This window comes from Protopterus annectens, chromosome 2.part1 (assembly GCF_019279795.1).
Source record: "Protopterus annectens isolate FY-2018-M chromosome 2.part1, PAN1.0, whole genome shotgun sequence".
Lineage (NCBI taxonomy): Eukaryota > Metazoa > Chordata > Ceratodontiformes > Protopteridae > Protopterus > Protopterus annectens.
In genome coordinates this window covers 388,213,059-388,231,722 of record NC_056729.1, presented here as the reverse complement: position 1 = coordinate 388,231,722, position 18,664 = coordinate 388,213,059, and the positions used below count along the sequence as shown (strand labels likewise).

The 18,664-nt window shown below is 41.3% G+C and overlaps 1 protein-coding gene across 2 annotated transcripts in view; it reads left to right on the top strand.

Moving 5' to 3' along the window:
* KLHL2 (kelch like family member 2) overlaps window positions 1-18,664 on the top strand; it is a 1,417,988-nt gene that overhangs the window by 961,037 nt on the left and 438,287 nt on the right. For both annotated transcript variants that reach the window (XM_044062211.1, XM_044062210.1), the window contains one exon: window positions 10,113-10,310. In XM_044062211.1, the coding sequence (XP_043918146.1) occupies window positions 10,113-10,310 (198 nt within the window). The remainder of the gene's footprint in view (window positions 1-10,112; window positions 10,311-18,664) is intronic.

Here is an 18,664-nt window from a genome sequence, read left to right as displayed (position 1 = left end):
ATTGCTGACAATGCAGTACAGAATAAAGGGGAGTACTGCACTCCCTGAGTGTGTCATCCTTCAGATGAGACATTAAACTGAGGGCCCATCAGCCTCAGTTGGTGGTGGCTCAGGTGGATGAAAAAGATCCCATGGCACCTATCAAAAAAAGAGAGAGTAGGGGAAGTTACCCAATACCTTGGTCAAATTTCCCAAAGTAGTATAAAAATGCCACATTGGGTTTCCCCGGAAATGAGGCTCCTAGCCTAGTGGGACAAACCTGGTCAAAAATGGATAGACAGGAAAAATAGATAAAAGTGATTGTTGACCTCCATTTTATATGTCTAGGCTTGTAAGGGCTCTTGGACCATTATCCTAGTAACCTTCTATAAACCTATATTAACTGCCATAGACCCTTACCTCTGCGAACTTCACTCACCTAACCACCAACAGTTGGGGCAACTCAGGATAAATATGGCTGGGCTTGTAAGGGCTCTAGTGCTGTTAGCCTAACCTTCTATGAACCTATGAACCTGTATATTGGAAAGAAAAAAAAAAGTTTTGCATGTCTTTATTGTGTTTAATTTCGATGATATACCCTCAAGCCCCAGTGGAGGTAAACCCTGCTGTTAATTATCCTCTCTGAACGGTTATATTTTTTCTTCTAGATTCTGCACTAGCATCCCCAGAGTTCTTGATTAATGCTGAGGATGGACTTTCAGAAAAACTTGATGCAACCAGATATAAAGTCCTTTAGCTTGACTTGTTTATACTGCTTGAAGGTTGTTGTTGTATCTTTCAGCTTTTCCCGGTTAGGGGTCGCCACAGCGGAATTCCGGTCCGCTAATGATTGGCAGTAGATTTTTACATACCAAGTTGCCAGCCCTGATGCACAACCTTCAACGAAGATACGCCCATTCACGCATGTCGCCACACTGCTTGAAGGTATCCCTTGTTAAATGTTTTGAGAAGTATCTTGCATTTCTTGAGTTAGCCATAATTCTTTTTGTAATTTTTTATAACTTTTCAGCTGAAAATGATTTTGAATCTTTTTTAAATGTTGCATATAATCTATGTAGAAATGAGAACACTGCTACCTACTTGGAATTGTTCATTTTGTAGAGTCTTGTTAATAGATGCATTGAGACAGCTGTTTCCTCAAAGAATATGCACAAAAAAAAACTACCCTGGTGAAATCCCTATATTAATAGGTCGCTTAAAAGTAAGGAAGCTATGTCAAAAATGTGCCAAGTGCATTGCCCAGCAGGATAAAAAATCTTCTGAATCCAAACAAGAAACTCGGAGGATAAATGAAGTCTACTAAATCCGAATATGAAGTGAAAATAGCCACCCAAGCCAAAAGCAACCATCAGGCTTTCTTTAGCTATGTCCGCAACTTCAAAGGAAGCACACAACAGTGTGCAGAACTAATTGCAAATGGAGTCACAGTCACAGGACCAAAAATTCAGCAACTCTACTGGCTGACAAATTCAGCTCCAGCCATTCCTCAGGAAATACTTTCAAACATAACCTCCCAACTAGCACTAGGGATCAGGTCCTCAAAGCACACTCCAAGGTCAAGAAACCCATCATGTCTCCTATATTATCCCAGGATGCCTTCTAAATAGCATGAATTATGGCCTTTCAGGACCACTGAGGTCACTATTTAACTGTAGTGGCCAGAATGGCTTTGTGCCATATGAATAAAGAACCTCAGTGGTTATCCCTTTGCAAAGGATTATCTACAGATCCCAGAAAGTATAGACCTATAAGCCTGACTAGCTTCATATGTAAGACCATGGAAAGAATTATCATGGAACTCATTAACAGTGACAGTCATAGTCCATTTGGGTGTAAATGACCTGAAACGTACCTCCTGAGACTATATGAAGAGAGACGTAATGGAGCTCTCAGTCTGCATGTCCTAGTCTGGCGTGAGCGCATTTAGCAGCATTCTACTTTCATCAAGGATGATAGCATAATATGAGCAAAAGATGATTGACTTCAGTAATTGGTTTAGCTTCTGATGTAATTCTAAGGTTGTATAATATTTATTGGCGGGGGAGAATATGGTCAGCACACCACATTGCTTTGCCAAAGTTGGTTTGCACCTGTCCTCTTTAGGCTTTTTAATATTGGCTATTTTTAGGCAATGCCAAACTGATAACATAGCAAAATTAACCCAAGGGAATGTAAAGGTGTCACTGCTCAATACAAGGAGTTTAAACAAGAAGCTGCAATCCCTCCAAGCTCTTCCCCCTGGAGAATGTGGACATCTCTGCAGTTACTGAGACATGGTTTAAAGCCATGGAGGGTTCACTAGCAGTGCAAGACTAGAGTGCCTTCCACACATTTATACAAGCTACTCCACAGGTAAGGACTAAAGGTGGAGGCATTGATCTACATCAGTAATAAACATACCTCCAAGTTGGTCAGACAGGAGGACATGCTTGAATTTCATGTCCAAACTATCATAGTTAAATTCCCATACCATAGTCTAGCAAGTTATTGGTCACCATATGTGTCCCATGAAACCCATAGCTCATACCTAGACCAACTAGTGACATTCACCCTCTAACCCAGTAACCATATTCATGGGTGATTAATTACCACGCTATCAAATGGGAATCCTACTTTGACCCCAAACTTACAGGCCCAGAGGTTCCTGTACTTTGTAAACACAAATACCCTACATCAGCTAGTCCATACTCCCAGTAGGGGTGCAGACATACCAGATCTAGCGCTCACAAATATGGAAGAACGATGCTTCCCCCTAGAGTAATGTCCTCTCTGGTAAGGTCAGACCGTAAAGCCTTCTGCTTTAAAATAAGAATCTGTTCTTTAGCCTCGGCAAACCCTGTAACCATTAGGAACTACTTAAGGCAAACAACCTGTAACCTGTCGAACTGTGAAGCCTCTCCAAACCCAGAGAACACAGCAGCCTATGGGGAACTGTTCATGGAAACCAAGTATGGTTATGTAAACAATCACTTATACATAACTCTGCTTACCAGAAGTAAGCCCTGAACAAACTCAAAAAATAAACTGGCTTGGTGGAATCATAACATAAACAGGTTGTACAACAAAAGAAAAAAAAGTCATAGCTAAAATTAGGAAGGGCAACTACCAGCAGAATAAACACTCTCTCATCAAGCTTAACAAATAGTTAATTGGGCTTATTAAGGCTACCAAAGACAATTTTGAGGAAAAGATGGGCTCCAAGGCCAAGGACAACCGGAGGGCTTTCTTTAGCTATGTGCAAAAACTCAGACAGTACACAGCAATGTACAGAACTGAATGTAAATGGAGCTATATGCAGTAAGATACTGAAAACCTGCTGGCCAACAAATTCAGCACAAATTTTAATCCCATCTCTCACCAGTCTGCCCCAAGGTAGTACCATCAAACATAACCACCCCACTATCACTAGGAAATAGGTCGTAGATGAGCTCTCTAAGGCCCAGAAGACCACATCAGTGGCTCCTGATAATATGGCAGGATGCCTTTTGAATAGCCTGAAACATGACTTCTCAAGCCCACTGGAGTCTCAGTTTAACCATAGCTTCCAGACAGGCTTTGGGCCACACAAATGGAGGACTGCACCTGTCATTCATCTGCCCAAGAGCAGTCTGTGAAATACCCTGGGAACTACAGTCCCATAAATTTGACCAAAGCCATTGAAAAAATTATCATGGAAATTAGTAATAATGACACAGGAAACCTTCAAACACTGGATCCAACCCAGTTTGGTTTCACCAGGGGCAGGACATGCCTACTCAGCCTGGTTGCCTTCTTTGAAACTATCACTAAGGCAATGGATGAAGACAAAACTGTACATACAAACTACCTCAGTCTGGCTGAGACATTTGACACAATACCTCATTTGGGCATTGTAAACAAACTCTCAGAATTGGGCAGTAAACTCTTATGTTATGTACTGGATAACCAGATGGCTCTCAGACAGGACCCAAGAAGTTAGGATAGGAGAGATCACCTCCACAAAGAGGTCATTTGCTAGTATAGTCCCTCAGAGCTGTGTGCTGGGTCCTCTCTTTTTTTGGCATTTACTTCTCAGAAGTCAAGGACAAGGTCAAGGGCCTTTGGCTGACCAAGTTTGCAGAAGATTGCAAACTAGGAGCAGTCATTGAATCTGCCCAAAATACTAGCATTCTACAGGAGGGAATAATGCAGACAAATGGCTGGTGCCAAAGCCATGATTTAAACCTGAGTGGCAAAAATTATGTAATAGTTCCCTTTGGGAAGTTGGCTGCCCTAGGAAGCTACCTCATTGATAACGCACCTGTAAAAGTTGACCCAGTAGTCAGGGATTTGAGCATGTATGTAGATAGTAGCCTGATGTTTGTCCAACATATATCTGAGGTGGTAAGGAAATCATTCTGTTACTCAACTAATGTGCAAGGGCATAACTAGTCCAAGGAGGTTATTGTTCCACTGTATTCGACCCATCTTTGAGTACCTGGCCAGGCACATGCAGCTACTTAAACATGCACAGAGGTTCCTCAAAAAAAGAATAGAGTGTTAACAATCCCATACAGATCGCCTGAAAGCTCTGTCTCTGTACTGCTTATCCCACAGACTGTTAAGAGGCAATCTATGCCTGGCATATAAGGCATCCATGGATCCTGCTCTGATGGAACTTTTGCATATCTGTAAAACTAATAGCATCAGAACTTCATGATCTAGTGACTTAAACCTTTCTTTTGACATAAATAGGGCATGTTGAAGAGACAGGTCTGTATCTCAGAGAATTTTCTTTCTCTGAAACAGGCTTTCCACATCCATGTTAAGCAGAGCTCTTCCGTAACCCTATTCAGGTGTAACATGGAGTAGTGGATGGGAAATTGGAAATTCATCCCTGGTCTAGCACCTATGTCACCAATGGACACAGCCTATAATTCATGCCCCACCTTACATACAGCCCTTAAAGTAACCCATAAGGCGCACATCTTTCTGGATACATTTGGGATGCCTGGCTAGGCTTATAAAGGCCCCTGTGGCTGTTAGCCTAATATACACCTATGAAGTTAAGGCCAACATCAAAAGCCTCTGGCTGACAAAGTTTTCAGATGATGGCAAACTAGGTTCAGTCATAAATTACCCCGGAACACTAATCCTCCAAGAAGGGTTGGTTCAAACAAACAATTGGTGTTAGAGCCATGTTCTAAAACTCATTGCCAAGAAATACATTATAATATCCTTTGGGAAGTCTGCTATCCCTGGAATCTGTCCCATTGATAACACACCCCTAAGAGTAGTTCCATTAGTCAGTGTCTTGGGGACACATGTAGATAATAACCTGGCCTTCAACCTTCATGTGTCTGTGGTAGTAAGAAAATCATTCTGTATTGTGCAGCTTGAAAACAAGGTTATGGTATCTAGTTCCAAATAAGTCATTGTTCCACTGTTTGGCTCTCATCAGACCAATCGTGGAGTGCAATACTCCCTTCGATATGTACCTGATCAGGCATATGCAAGAACTGGAACATCCACAGGAGTTCCTCAAAAGTAGTGTACTGAGTGTAAAAACATATCCTGCATGGATTGCCTCAAAGACCTATCCCAATACTCAATCTCCTACACACTGTTGAGAGACGGTCTATGCCTGGTTCACAAGGTATCCTTGGATCCTGCTCTGATGGACTTTCTGCTTATCCAGAAAACAAATAGCATCAGAACTACCTGATCTGCTCACTTTAAACCTTGCTTGCAACGTAAGTATATCATGTTTGACTGATATATAGGTCTCGGAGAACACTTTTTGTGGAGCAGGTTTCCCATTCATGAGAAACAGAGTTTTCCCTAACCCAGTTCATGTAATTTGAACCAGTGAATGGGGAGTTGGAAATTCGCCCCTTGTCTGGCATCTATGTCTCCAATGGGCAGAGTAAGCCTTCAAATGCTTGACCACCAGGCCTACATAAACCTCTTGGGATAATCTTGAGTGCTAAACTTGTTGTATACATTTGCGATGCATGGCTAGCCTTAAAAAGGGCCCCTGTGATTGTTACCTGGTATTCACCTATGAATCTATGAGTACTTATAATTGAAATGCCTTAATACTGTTAGCAAATGGGTGGTGAGACAGTTTGCATTTGTGTTCAGTATTGTCCTGTTGTGACTCTTCACACTGTTGGAGAGTAATGCATTGGGCCAGCTGGCAGTGCGTCTATAAGAGCGTAGTCTGCTTTCTGTGAGCCATCATGGCTCTTTCACCAGTTAGGTACTGGACAGTGTCCTGAGGCTGGTAGATGAAGGGAGTAAGATTGGCACTGTCTTTGTTCCAGGGATACTGACTTAAGGTTTCTCAAAAAAATAAATTCAGTTTTTATGAGATGAAATCCAGGATTTACGTCCATGATTTTTTTAAAATGTAGTTTTTGATCCTCATAGTGATTTTAATGTAATTTTTTACTGCCTGCGTATATATGCAAACTTAAATAAGATTTTAGGTACAGAACAGTCAAAGCTAGCTCTGGCAGTATTGTAAATTGTAAATATTAGAAGAATTGCACATTGTAATGAATGAATGCTGTTGACTAATATGCCAAATTCTTTGAAATCTCTGTCTTTCCAATACTCTGTCCAAATCTGAGACTTCCTAGAAAAATGCAAATTCATTCCCCCCGTTTAACAATCAGCTCAGTTGATTGTTCGGTTACAGCTTACCTCATACAGCTCAAGATCAAGTTTTGAATTTGTGTAGGAAATTGATTGCTATAACGTGAAGGCCCCAAAATGCCTTCATTTGTTCTTCAAGGTCTCAACTGTTGACACCTGCAAGAATTTCTTGGTTATCTGCCTGTAACTATGCTTATCTTTATATTTGTTATCATTCTCCTTGCTGACGTGGTTACTAAGGTGGACATATGTCTGTTGATAATCTTCTGATGTCAAAGATTGGAGTCTGTGCAGATTTTAAGTAATCTCATGATTATGTTGGTATATTTGCATGGTTACTGTAACAGCAGGCAACTCTAGTACTAATACTGTGCTGCTCTTCAAGAAAAGGTGTCACAAAATATCTTTTCAGTTACCCTCGCTGTCTGTAATGGCAGCTAACATATCAAGACTTGTGGTTGTTTATCTCCACATCTATTTATTGTATACTTGCAAGTAGCTTTCTGGGTTTCTTCTCTGCACTCATGTAATTAGTAGTGCAAGTCACCCTGTTTTCTGATGCTTTTTCATGTTCCACGTTGTAAGTGAAAAAAAATTATAAGACCAGCACTGCTGAGGTTTAAGGATAAATAAATCTTTTCCTTAGTAAGATAGTAAAGCAGTGTCATTTTACGCTGAATATTTATATTGTACCCTATGATTGATGGAAGGCAGCTTATATTGATAGATTCTTGCACACATGATGGGAAGTCTAACTTGTTCTTTGTACACTTGGTTAACTAATTGTATTGTCTTCTGTTGGAAAAAAATTAAAAACTGCATCTTTTGCGACAGGCCATCCAAGAAGATAGTCTTCATTTACTTGTGTAAGAAATGTTTACAAAAAGGATGTTTCTTGGTTCTCTCTGTTGCTGCAGTGAAGTAAAAAGACTGCTGATGTTTGTCAAAAATGCCCAACTACCTTAGGGTAATATTGCCAGGCATTATCAGTCCACTTGTGAACATTTTAACTTGTAACCTTAATACTTGGCAGTTCTGTATAGAAGTGACCCGATGAGACATTCCAAGTACTCTTCATTAAAAACATTACTGATATTTAATTTTAAGGTTGTTTTCAGTAAGATAACAACCACAGCATTTTTACAGAAATATTTTCTTTAAGAATTATCTTTTTTTAATGCTGTTAAAAAATCATCTGTAATTTACCACTTTCTGATGCTTTGTCTTTGGGGGCCAACAATTTATATACAAGTAGGAAAATAGTGCACATCGTTTATAATTCCCAGGGGCAGCATGGAAGAAACCTCCTTTTAAGTTCATTGCTAAAATAATATTTTTTTGCAAATTTCTCGGAATATTTATGTAAAGCCACAATTTATATTTAATGAAATTTATATTTTATTTAATCCATCATTTGTCTGATAGTTAACACAGAAGATTAAAGCATCTGTTATCATGCTGCTTCCTGTCATCCATGGTTTGATTCCCCCAGCCTCCATTTGCATACTCTGTGACACTGAGCAAGTGACATAACCAGACAGTGCTCAGGAGCTAAATCTAAAAAAAGGTCTATGTATATCAGTGCTCAGCCCTGGCTAGCAAGTACAAAATAAGTACATAAAAATAATTTAACTATAAAAATTCTTTCTCCGCGTTTACTGCTGGATGTTATATCCATATTAAAACTATATTTTAAATTCTATTTGTGAAAATTATCCCTTAAACAAGTTTTATCATACTGATAATACATTGTAGAAGTTGTTTCCCATAGCAAAATGTAATGTCATTTCAGTCTTTTTGCCTGAGTTGGTAGTCTGTTTTCAGTAATATCTTTGTTTCGTAGTTGTGCCTGCTTTTTTGCCTCTGGAGAAATTGTGAAAAGCTGTCCATGAGAAATTGGGGATGGTCCTTACTGTGTCTTGTCAAGTGAATGCATTGCAGTTTAGGCAAGTCTCTCTATTTTAAGGTACTTGCTTTGCTCTATGCAGGATGTCACCCAGTAACTCCCTCTATCAGATCCCATTCACTTGTTTTGTTCCAATAGATGGGAGCCAAGCATTACTGGGCTATTGAACAGCCCTCTGGGCCATTCATTCTTGTGTGAGAATCCGTCATTCCCACATTCCCAGGCAAGAGCTGTGTGGTAGGGAGTGGACCAGCTTGCTGGTCCTGCAGCAGCACCCAACCACCCCTCAGCAACTTTTTTGAGCTCCACAGTTGGTGTCTTCCAAGGGGACGTATGTCTTCACACACTGAGCTCCCTTCTGTTTATGAGTGAGAATGCGCTCAAAATGGACTCTGTAAGCTCAGACTCCAATTGGTATTATACCTAGGGCTCTCAGTAGGTGTCACCCATATGGCAATTGAAATCTACATAATTTCCCCCAGGATGAGTGAGCCAGCAGTGGTGAGTCGCACCATCCTCCTTAGCCAGCTCTTACAAGGGTTGGAGTCACTGATCAAACTCTGGTTACCTGCAGTGTAGAGAAGACTTTGTTCCTCTACATCATAATGCTGGCTAAAGCTAACTGTCTAGTTTAAGTTGCATCTGCAGCCCTGTCCTTTGTATAATGGTTCTTTTTTGCTGATTTTTCAGACATGCAATACCTTCTTGAATGATGCAGTTTTCTGGTATGCTGTGAAATCTGCAAGCTGATGCTACAGTAGAAATGCACATATAATGTACATGTCATAAAAGGAGAAAAGTGAAGACACGGTAGAGCGATTAGTTTAGCGTATAATTTGAAAAAAGAAAAAAAATGGAACGACAGAGCTGCAGTTCGCCCAGCAGCTCATTTTTGTATGTTTAAAACCTGCACCCTTGTTCAGTTCAAGATGCTTTTACTGCAGTTTTTTTCTAGATTAAAAGGGCAACTTCAGAAAAAGAATCTAAAGTACAGCAGACTTGTTGGTCTTTCGGCTTTTCCCGGTAAGGGGTCGCCACAGCAGAACTCCGGTCTGCTAATGATTGGCAGGAGATTTTTACAAAACGCCGAGGTGCCAGCTCGATGCCCAACCTTCAACGAAGGCACGCCCATTTACGCACGCATGTCTTTCGAAAGCTACCCAACCGCGGGGAGGACATGCAGACTCCACACAGAAGACACTCCCAAGCCAAGCCAAGAATTGAAAGGGAGAACCTCTTGCTGTGAGGTAACAATGCTACCGCCGTACCACAGCGGTATTCCATAAAGTACAGCAGACTAAATGCCAAAAATAAAGGATTTCCATATGCAGGTGTTGATATGGACCAGAAAGTTCAGAGAGTAGTAATGTTAGAGAAAATAAAAATGGAAGTATATTTCAGACGAAAGATAAAGGTATATAGTAAATGGATCATATTCTTGTGTTTTTCTTGTGAATGGAGTTTTTTTTTAAAGAGGCATCTAGTTGCATGCTTTTTCTTTTTGAATATGAATGAAATCATTATTCTTTTTTAGTGTCGCAAAAACTAATCCACCATACTAATCATGCATATTAAATGTTTCTCACAGGTGTGGTACAGATGAATGGTCTGGTTTATGCAGTAGGTGGCTTCAATGGCTCATTACGAGTTCGCACAGTTGATGTATATGATCCTGCGAAGGACCAGTGGTCAACTATTGTTAGTATGCAGGACAGAAGAAGCACTTTAGGAGCAGCAGTATTAAATGGCCTCTTGTATGCAGTTGGTGGATTTGATGGGAGCACAGGTAGGTCTTGCTGAATATTACTTCTTATAATTTTTATATTACAAATGAAACACTTCCCAGTGTTATAGTTACTTTAGATTACTATTTAGAAAGGACACTGTAGCATCCCCATAGTTAACATCTTGCATACTTTTGCATCATTTTTCTAGCATTTTTGCACTTTTAATATGAATTGCATGCATTCTTATGGAAAAGTATTCGGAATATTTCACATTGGTCTCATGTTTCTTTTCTATGGCCCATATGCTGTGGAAAGTTTAGGAATTGTTTTTTTTCTTTTTAGCTTTCATGTCTTATAGCACATATGGATTGCAGTTTTCCATTAAAATATCAAGGCAGAATGCAGTCATTTTAAAATGGAGTGTTTTTGCGGAGTTAATAGATATTACAACAGCAGTAACCACCAGGCTCATTGGCCATGATGGTTAGCCAAGGGTGTGAGAAGCCTGAGTTGGTTAGATGGTGGCACGGGTGGTTAAACCAGAATGACAGACAGGCCTAATGGTGTTTATTGCTATTATACACTATAATTGTTTAAAATATGTCTTTCTTTTTTAAACAAAATCATTGTACAGTTGCCTTTCTTGTAAACCTCTTACACTGAAAAAAGAAATCCATATGAAGACGTTCAGATACATTGGTGCATATGAAATATATTGGTAAAGTTTTCTTTATACACTGTAAAGTGTCTCTCTGATGGTGTTGTGCCAAAAGTTTTCACTTTTATTTCAAGTTCTGCAGTCTAATTAAGATTTATAGATGCAACCACTCTGAGAGCTAGCACTAGAGATACTAATAAAGAATGTGCAAATGTTTCTTTTGGAACTTGCTGCTGAACTAATTTTGTTAGGATGTTAATTTCAGCTGAGATAAAAAAAAATTTTTTTTAGTGGTATTTGTAGTTTACCATTACGGAAAAGACTAAATGTCAGTTGGATGGTCATTTGCAATCATTATTTGTAGAAGTAGTGTAAGATAATTCATTCTCCAGTTAGTAGATTTGGTTCTGAGTGCATCATCAGAGTTGTTTTGATTGTGTCGTATATTTTTTTCTTTCATATCATAACATATTTTAAGTGAAATTATTTCAGAATGGAAAGCTATTTAATAATTTTATAATTTGAACAAGAAAAGGAAGATAATCTGGCTTCGTTTTATTTTATAACTGTATCATAAGTCAAAAAATGTTTTACAAACAGATACAACATTATCTGTATTTATTTTGATAAGAGTTGTCTTATGATTATTAAAGAAGATGACTGCCATGGTGCTTTCCTTATTGTTTAACCAGGGTTTTGCTTTCATGAGTATTTTTCGTTCAAGTTTTTTTTTTTATTTTGATTACGCAGATCCTCTACTGTCAGGATGCAATAAATAAAATGCCCTTCCCTTGTATTGCTTTCCTTAGATCTGTTTCCGTCACTCCACAGGTGGGTTACAGATAGTATCACACAATTCCCATGAAATAAGTAATTATCATATAGGCCATTGAAATGATTGGCATGGTACTAGTTAGAAGGAGGTAGGGTCTTTCATCCCTTGTCCAGGCAGAAACCCTTTCTCCCTTACATATTTTTATTTGATGATCTTGCAATATGCACTGATATCTTTGGGGTTTATTTTAAATGCCTTCTGTCAAGTTAAGATGAATCCATCACCTTAGCGTGGCATTTAGCACAAAGGATCATAGGTGAATACTAAATTATCGACCCGGAGGTCATTTTAGGCCTAGCTGTTTCATCCCAATGTAATACCGTAGAAATGCTAGTCACTACCCAAGATTGCATTTAGTGATGACTGCCCATGTCCAGGAGGGTTGTAGCTCTATCCCCAGTAAGAATTTACAGTGCTCCATCCACTCATCCAGGTTCCTCTTGAGCAGTGTCATAGAGGTGCTCTGTTTCACATGAATTGTTATTCTGTTCCAAAGATGCAGCAGTCACTGGGAAATAAATCTGTTCCTCCAGCATGTCCTATTTATGTCGTAGGCCATATTAAGGTCCCTGGAACGGGTAGCCCTAATCCGGTTTGATAAATGGCTGTGCAGCAAGTTCATTAGGTTTGGGTCTTGGATTGCCCAGTAGGCCAGGCATAAGTCTCTCTTAAGAAGTCTATATGATACGGAGTATAGTGACAGGAACTTTAGTCAGTCTGTGAAAGGCACATGCTGGAGCCACCTGATCTTCTTTGTTAGAAACCTTTGAGGTCTTTCTAATTGCTGCAGCTGCTTAGTATGGTAATTGCCAAACATGGTGTTATACTCAGTTATAGGCCAGGTGGGTGATGAGTATAGGGGGATGTTCATCGTGTTACCCTGCCGCAGTCATCACACTTGGGGGTTATCCTGCCATCAGGCGGTCCCGCAGTTGGCCCGAATTCCAAAGTGCTGGTCTGGCGTCGGTTGCTGTCGCTTCTTCCCTGACGACAGAGCGCCAGGGGTATATCAGAGGCATCCGACGCCATTTTCTTCAGTTTTTCTTGCCGCGTGGTGCCCGAAGCAGAAGCAGTTCGCAAGTGCCGGTCGGTCGACACCTGAGATTTTCAAATCGAGTTTCAGTCCGAAGTCTTCAAAGCTAAGTACCCCGTTGGGGAACCTTTTCTTGCCTCAGTCCGATGTCAGAAAAAGTTAACAATTGCATTTCTTGTGGGAAGCAAATACCTCATAAGGACTTTCATTCTTTTTGTATACCTTGCCTAGGCCCAGACCACGACGTCACTGGTTGTCGGTTTTGTGCTAGGTTCTATAAGCGAACTGTAAAGCGACGCTTTGATTTCGCACGACACTACTTCGGTAGAAAATTTCATTACACTATGCTGTCGGACCAACCGACTACCGGCATGCATAAAAAACACAAAGATAAAGTCAGGCAGCCTAGATCCAAGCCAGACTCCGAGGCCTCGGCTGGGCCGGTCGCCGGTTCTCCGGTTTTCAGTGAGGCGCCTACGCAGCCCCTGGCTACCGCTAAATTGGATCCCCAGACCGCTTCGGATCCCCCAGCAGAGAGTTCTAGGCCGACTCAGCCATTTTCTTTAGTCCCTACCGACGACATTGCAGTAGGGGAAGCCGGTGCTGTAGAAACACCTTTGGTCTCTGAAGGTGTCTTCAGACCGACTACTCTCACCATAAAATCTTATGCTAAGCTTAAGACTCCTCTAAAACCAAAAAAGCCTACACTTCAGTTTCCAGGTCAAGGCCCTATGCCTAAGAAACAGATGCTTAAAATGGCTGAAGATTTGATTTCTTTGATCAGGGGTTCCCAACCCCCCCCCCCCGACAAAAGGCCTAGACAAGAGGAGGATTATGCCTCCTCTGATCAAGTGTCTATTTCCTCAGGCTCCTCTGAGGAACAGGATTACTCCTTTCCCCCTTATGAAGATTCTGATGCTGAAGACTCCATTCCCTCAGCTTCTCCCCCTGAACATTATTCCTTTGGGGAAACCTTACTTACCATGAGGGAACATTTCCACTGGGAAGGTCAGGACTACTCAGACTCAAAGAAAAGGCTCCAAGAGTTTCTTTTACTCCCCCAGCACAGACCACTTGCTATGCTCCCAGTTTTGGACATTGTGGATGATGTTTTCTTAGAATCTAGTCTAAATCCAGATTCTCTGCCTCCTGCTCCAGCCAAACCAGATAGAGACTGTAGAGTGCCTGACTCTCACAAATTCCTTTACAAAAGCCCTGTTGCTGATCCAGAGACAATCTCCCAGGGTCCCAAAGGAACTAAGGCTTCTATGGCCAAAAATCCTGTACCCTCAGAAAGGGACTCCAAAGCACTAGATTGGTGGGGAAAGAAGGTTTACACCTCAGCTACTCTAGCTATGAGAGCACTAAATTGTCAATGTCACATGCTTAAATACCAGCAATTCCTAATGTCTCAAATAAAACAAAAGATGGGCACGCACCCTCAACAGTCTGAATTCAAGGAAATGCAAGATCTGTTGCATGCAGCTGAACAGGTGGGCAAACATGCTTTACAATGTGGTTTTGATGCCTTGGAAGCTTCTTCTAGAGCAGCTGTTACTGGGTCTGTTATACATAGGCATGCTTGGTTAAAGGAACAATCTCTGCCTGATCATGTTAAAGCAAAGTTATTGGATGCACCCTTACAGCAGGATGTCTTATTTGGGGTTAAAGCAGAGGAGGTTTTAAAGAAAATGGAGGATAAGGCAAAATCTATGCAGACGGTCAAAGATTTCTTACAGGTACAGCCCCCACGCTTCAGCAGAAATTAGCCAACAAAAAATTGGTCCTTTCCAGCTTCTGACAGACCACATAGGGATAAATACAGGCGCACAAGGGGCAGAGAGCAAGCACAAATCCCTTACAAACCTCGCCAATGGGGCACTGCAACACAGAAGGGAGGAGAAGACAGGTCCCAAACTACTAGAAGGCAAACACAATGACTTAAACCTCAAACTACCAAGCAAAACTCTCTTGGCAGCTCCCTTGGGAGGAAAATTAGCACTTTTTGCAGACAACTGGCACATCGTCACAAAGGACAAATGGGTCCTAGACATCATCTCACACAGATACAGATTCCATTTCCATATCTTGCCAAGGATAAAAGGAATGTCAAACCTGCCACAAAATCAATGGGCAGAGGCACAAAAACAAATTACAGCTCTCATGGACATGAGAGCCATTCAACTGATACCTACACAGGAGCAAGGCCAAGGATTTTACTCAAGGCTCTTTCTAGTCCCCAGAAAGGACAATGCTTGGAGACCCATTCTGGACCTTTCAATTTTAAACACCTTCTTGCAAGTACCCAAATTCAAGATGCTAACACTACAGCAGCTTCTTCCCGTGTTGGGCAAGAAAGCTTGGCTAGTAACGTTGGACCTCAAGGAGGCATACCTGCATGTCCCTATCAGACAAAATTGCAGAAGATTCCTCCGCTTCATTGCAGGTTCAACCCATTACCAATTCTCTGCACCGCCCTTTGGCTTATCTACTGCACCCAGGGTCTTCACAAAATGCCTGGCACCAGTAATTGCAAACTGCAGACAAAGTGGAATTCAAATATACCCATACTTGGACGACTGTCTTATCCAAGCAGAAAGCAAGGACATTCTCTTACAACACCTGGCTTTTGTAAAACATCTTCTAAGTTGCCTAGGGTACACAGTAAATGAAAAGAAATCAAAACTAGTGCCCTCACAAAATATGACATTCCTGGGTGCCAGCTTGAATACAATGGCCCAGATGGCTTATCTGACGCCAGACAAACTACAATTAACTCAATACTTCAGAACAATGGCAACAAAGACCCATCTCCCTGCAAGAAAAATTCTGCAGGCCTTGGGCTTCATGGCATCTTGCATACTACTAATGCCATTTGCAAAACTGCATATGAGGAAATTACAATGGTACCTAAAAAGCGTATGAACTCAACACAGCCACAGCTTGGAAACAATTATACCTCTCATTCCCTGCCTTCAACAGGAGTTTCTATGGTGGTCACAGGCATGTCACCTCAAAAAGGGTCAGCCTTTCACCCTACCCCCAGCGAGGCAAACTATGACAACAGATGCGTTGGACTATGCCTGGGGGACACACATGGCAGGACGGTGCGTTCAAGGCATATGGACTGCAGATCAAGGGAATCTGCACATCAATCAAAAAGAAATGCTAGCTGTACAAAATGCACTGACAGCCTTCAAGGACCTCTTACATCCAGGACAGCTTATCATAAGGACAGACAACACCACAGTAATGTGGTACATAAACAAACAAGGGGGTACACACTCCTACCCTCTATGCAGGCAAGCAATGACCTTGTGGAACACAGCACTGGCTTACCAACTTCAATTACAAGCTCAATTCCTGCCAGGAAAAAAGAACACATTGGCAGATGACCTAAGCAGAAACATCATGGATCCCCACGAGTGGAAACTGGATCCACAAGTATTTGCAATGATGGCTCAAAAATGGGGGTTCCCAGACATAGACTTGTTTGACAGCCCTCAAAACCATCAGCTAACAAAATTTTGCACAAGGACTTTTCACCATCAAGTTTGGAAAGTGGACACACTCTCATTCAGTTGGAAAATGCTGACAGTATATGCCTTTCCTTCATTACCCCTTCTCACAAAGGTGCTACTGAAAGTCAGGATGGAGAGACCCTGAATGATGCTCATTGCCCTAGACTGGCCACACCAGCACTGGTACCCACTGTTAAGTAATATGGCCCAGTGCCCACCATGGATTCTACCACAAATTACCCACTTGCTCACGCAGCAAGACAATCAGATTCTACACAGCCAGCTCAAAACCTTAAACTTGGCTGCATGTCAATTCACCTAAGCAACCAGCCAGCTCCTCTCTCACAAGCTGTTATGGATGTTATTCTGGAGGCCAGGAGGCCCAGCACCAGGAAAGCCTACTCAGACAAATGGAAAAGGTTTTGCGCCTGGAAGCAAGCTAAAGGCCAAAATACCCTTCAGCCTGACATACCTCAGATTCTGCAATATTTAACTGAGGTGCTACACAAAGGGCTTTCTTTTTCATCTATTAAAATCCACGCCTCAGCTATTTCTACTCACTACAACACGGATCCTCCCTTCACATCCATTCCTAAGGCAGTTTCTCAGAGGGGCCAAAAACATTAGGCCTCCCAGGAGAGCACCAACACCTACTTGGGACCTCAGCTTTGTTCTGGAAAAACTCACACTACCTCCTTTTGAGCCAGCTTTCTCATCTGACTTAAAGTTTATATCATGGAAGACTGCCCTGCTGCTAGCAATTACTTCAGCTAGAAGAGTTTCAGAGCTTCAGGCACTAATGGCAGTAGAGCCTTTCCTCATTTTTCATCAAGACAGAGTTTCTCTACAAACTAACCCCTCCTTTATGCCTAAGGTGGTATCCAGTGTGGCTCTAAATCAAACCATCCATTTACCCACCTTCTTTCCAAATCCACAGAACAAAGGAGAAAGACTCCTGCATTCCTTGGACATTCACAGGCAGCTAAAAAACTAAGGATGTAATGGGATCCTATCTCGCCTACATTCATAACTGATGGGTTCAGAGCCGATCCCTCGGCTCCGACTCGGCCACTATATAGTAGAACGAAGTCTCTAATTGGCTGGGCTACCCCTTATCCCAGAATGCACCACGCCTGCTTCCCAGATCTCGTTTGCCGCTTTTCAAGCTAGACGTGGTCTCGACTTGGCTGGAGCTAAGTGGTTTATTGTTACTTTTTTGGTCTTTTGACCTAGGGGTTTCTTCACTCATTTAACAAACAGCTGTTTTAACAGCTATACGTGTGTGTGTTAACCTTTTTCAGTGTGATTGAAATTTTTATTTATTTACCGGGCAAGGCCCGTTTAAGTTAGAGGGCCTTTGCCGTTATTTGTGAGTTAATGTGGTGATTTGTTGCTTATTTGTAGTTGTCTTATACGTCCTGTTTTATCGAGTAAGCCCATTTTTAGTTAGGGCTTCTGTCCATTTGGTGTTCTGTAACTCGGGCCAGTCCCATTTTTGAGTCAAGGGCTCGAGCCCTACTTTAAGGTTGTTGTTTTTGTGTGGTTAAAAGATAGTGGTGTGATACGATGTCTAAGGAGCAAAAGTCTGGTTTTAACTCATTAACCCCGAGTACCTTCTCATGGCGCCTCTGTGTTTAACACCGAGTGCGCCATGAGAAGATACTGATTGCAAGCTGTTACCCCCGAGTGCCTTCCACAAGCGTGAGGAAACTGAATTGCAGATATGTAGCTGAGCGTAATGTAAAACATGCTGAAATCGTAACTGAACTTGTAGTTTATCTTATCCAGTTACGATTCAGCGTGTTTTTACATTAAGCTACATAAAACTTTTACTTGAAAATTCGCTTCTAAAGTAGTTGATAAAGCAAGTGGTGGCAGCCAATCGGATTCTTACAATCCAAGTCACCACTTGCGTCACATCTCCACCCCCAACGCATCAATGTGTATATTTTTCCTTCTAAAATTTCAAAACAACTATCTTAGAAATCAATGTTATGTGCTACTGAAAATTAAAATTCTAAGTAAAAGTGCAGAACTATCAAATCAAACAGACTACCAAAATCAGAGTCTGTGTCAAGCTACTACCCGGTACAATATACCCTGTTTTTCGTTTTCTCCGGTACTGTGATGAATAAGACTTCAGACAAACTAAGCATTTATTCTCTTTCATGCCATGGAAGCAGGTCAGACCTTTATTGAAACGCACTACAAATAACTGGCCACCTACATGATTTTCTGGCAGGATAGCTGTGTCGTGACACTTTACAATGTTAATTGCCATTATTTCGGTCTTAAGAAATTTACTATCAAAAGTATTTGTGAAGTTACTGTGTGGGCAATCTGTTCTCTATATTCTCCAGGAATTA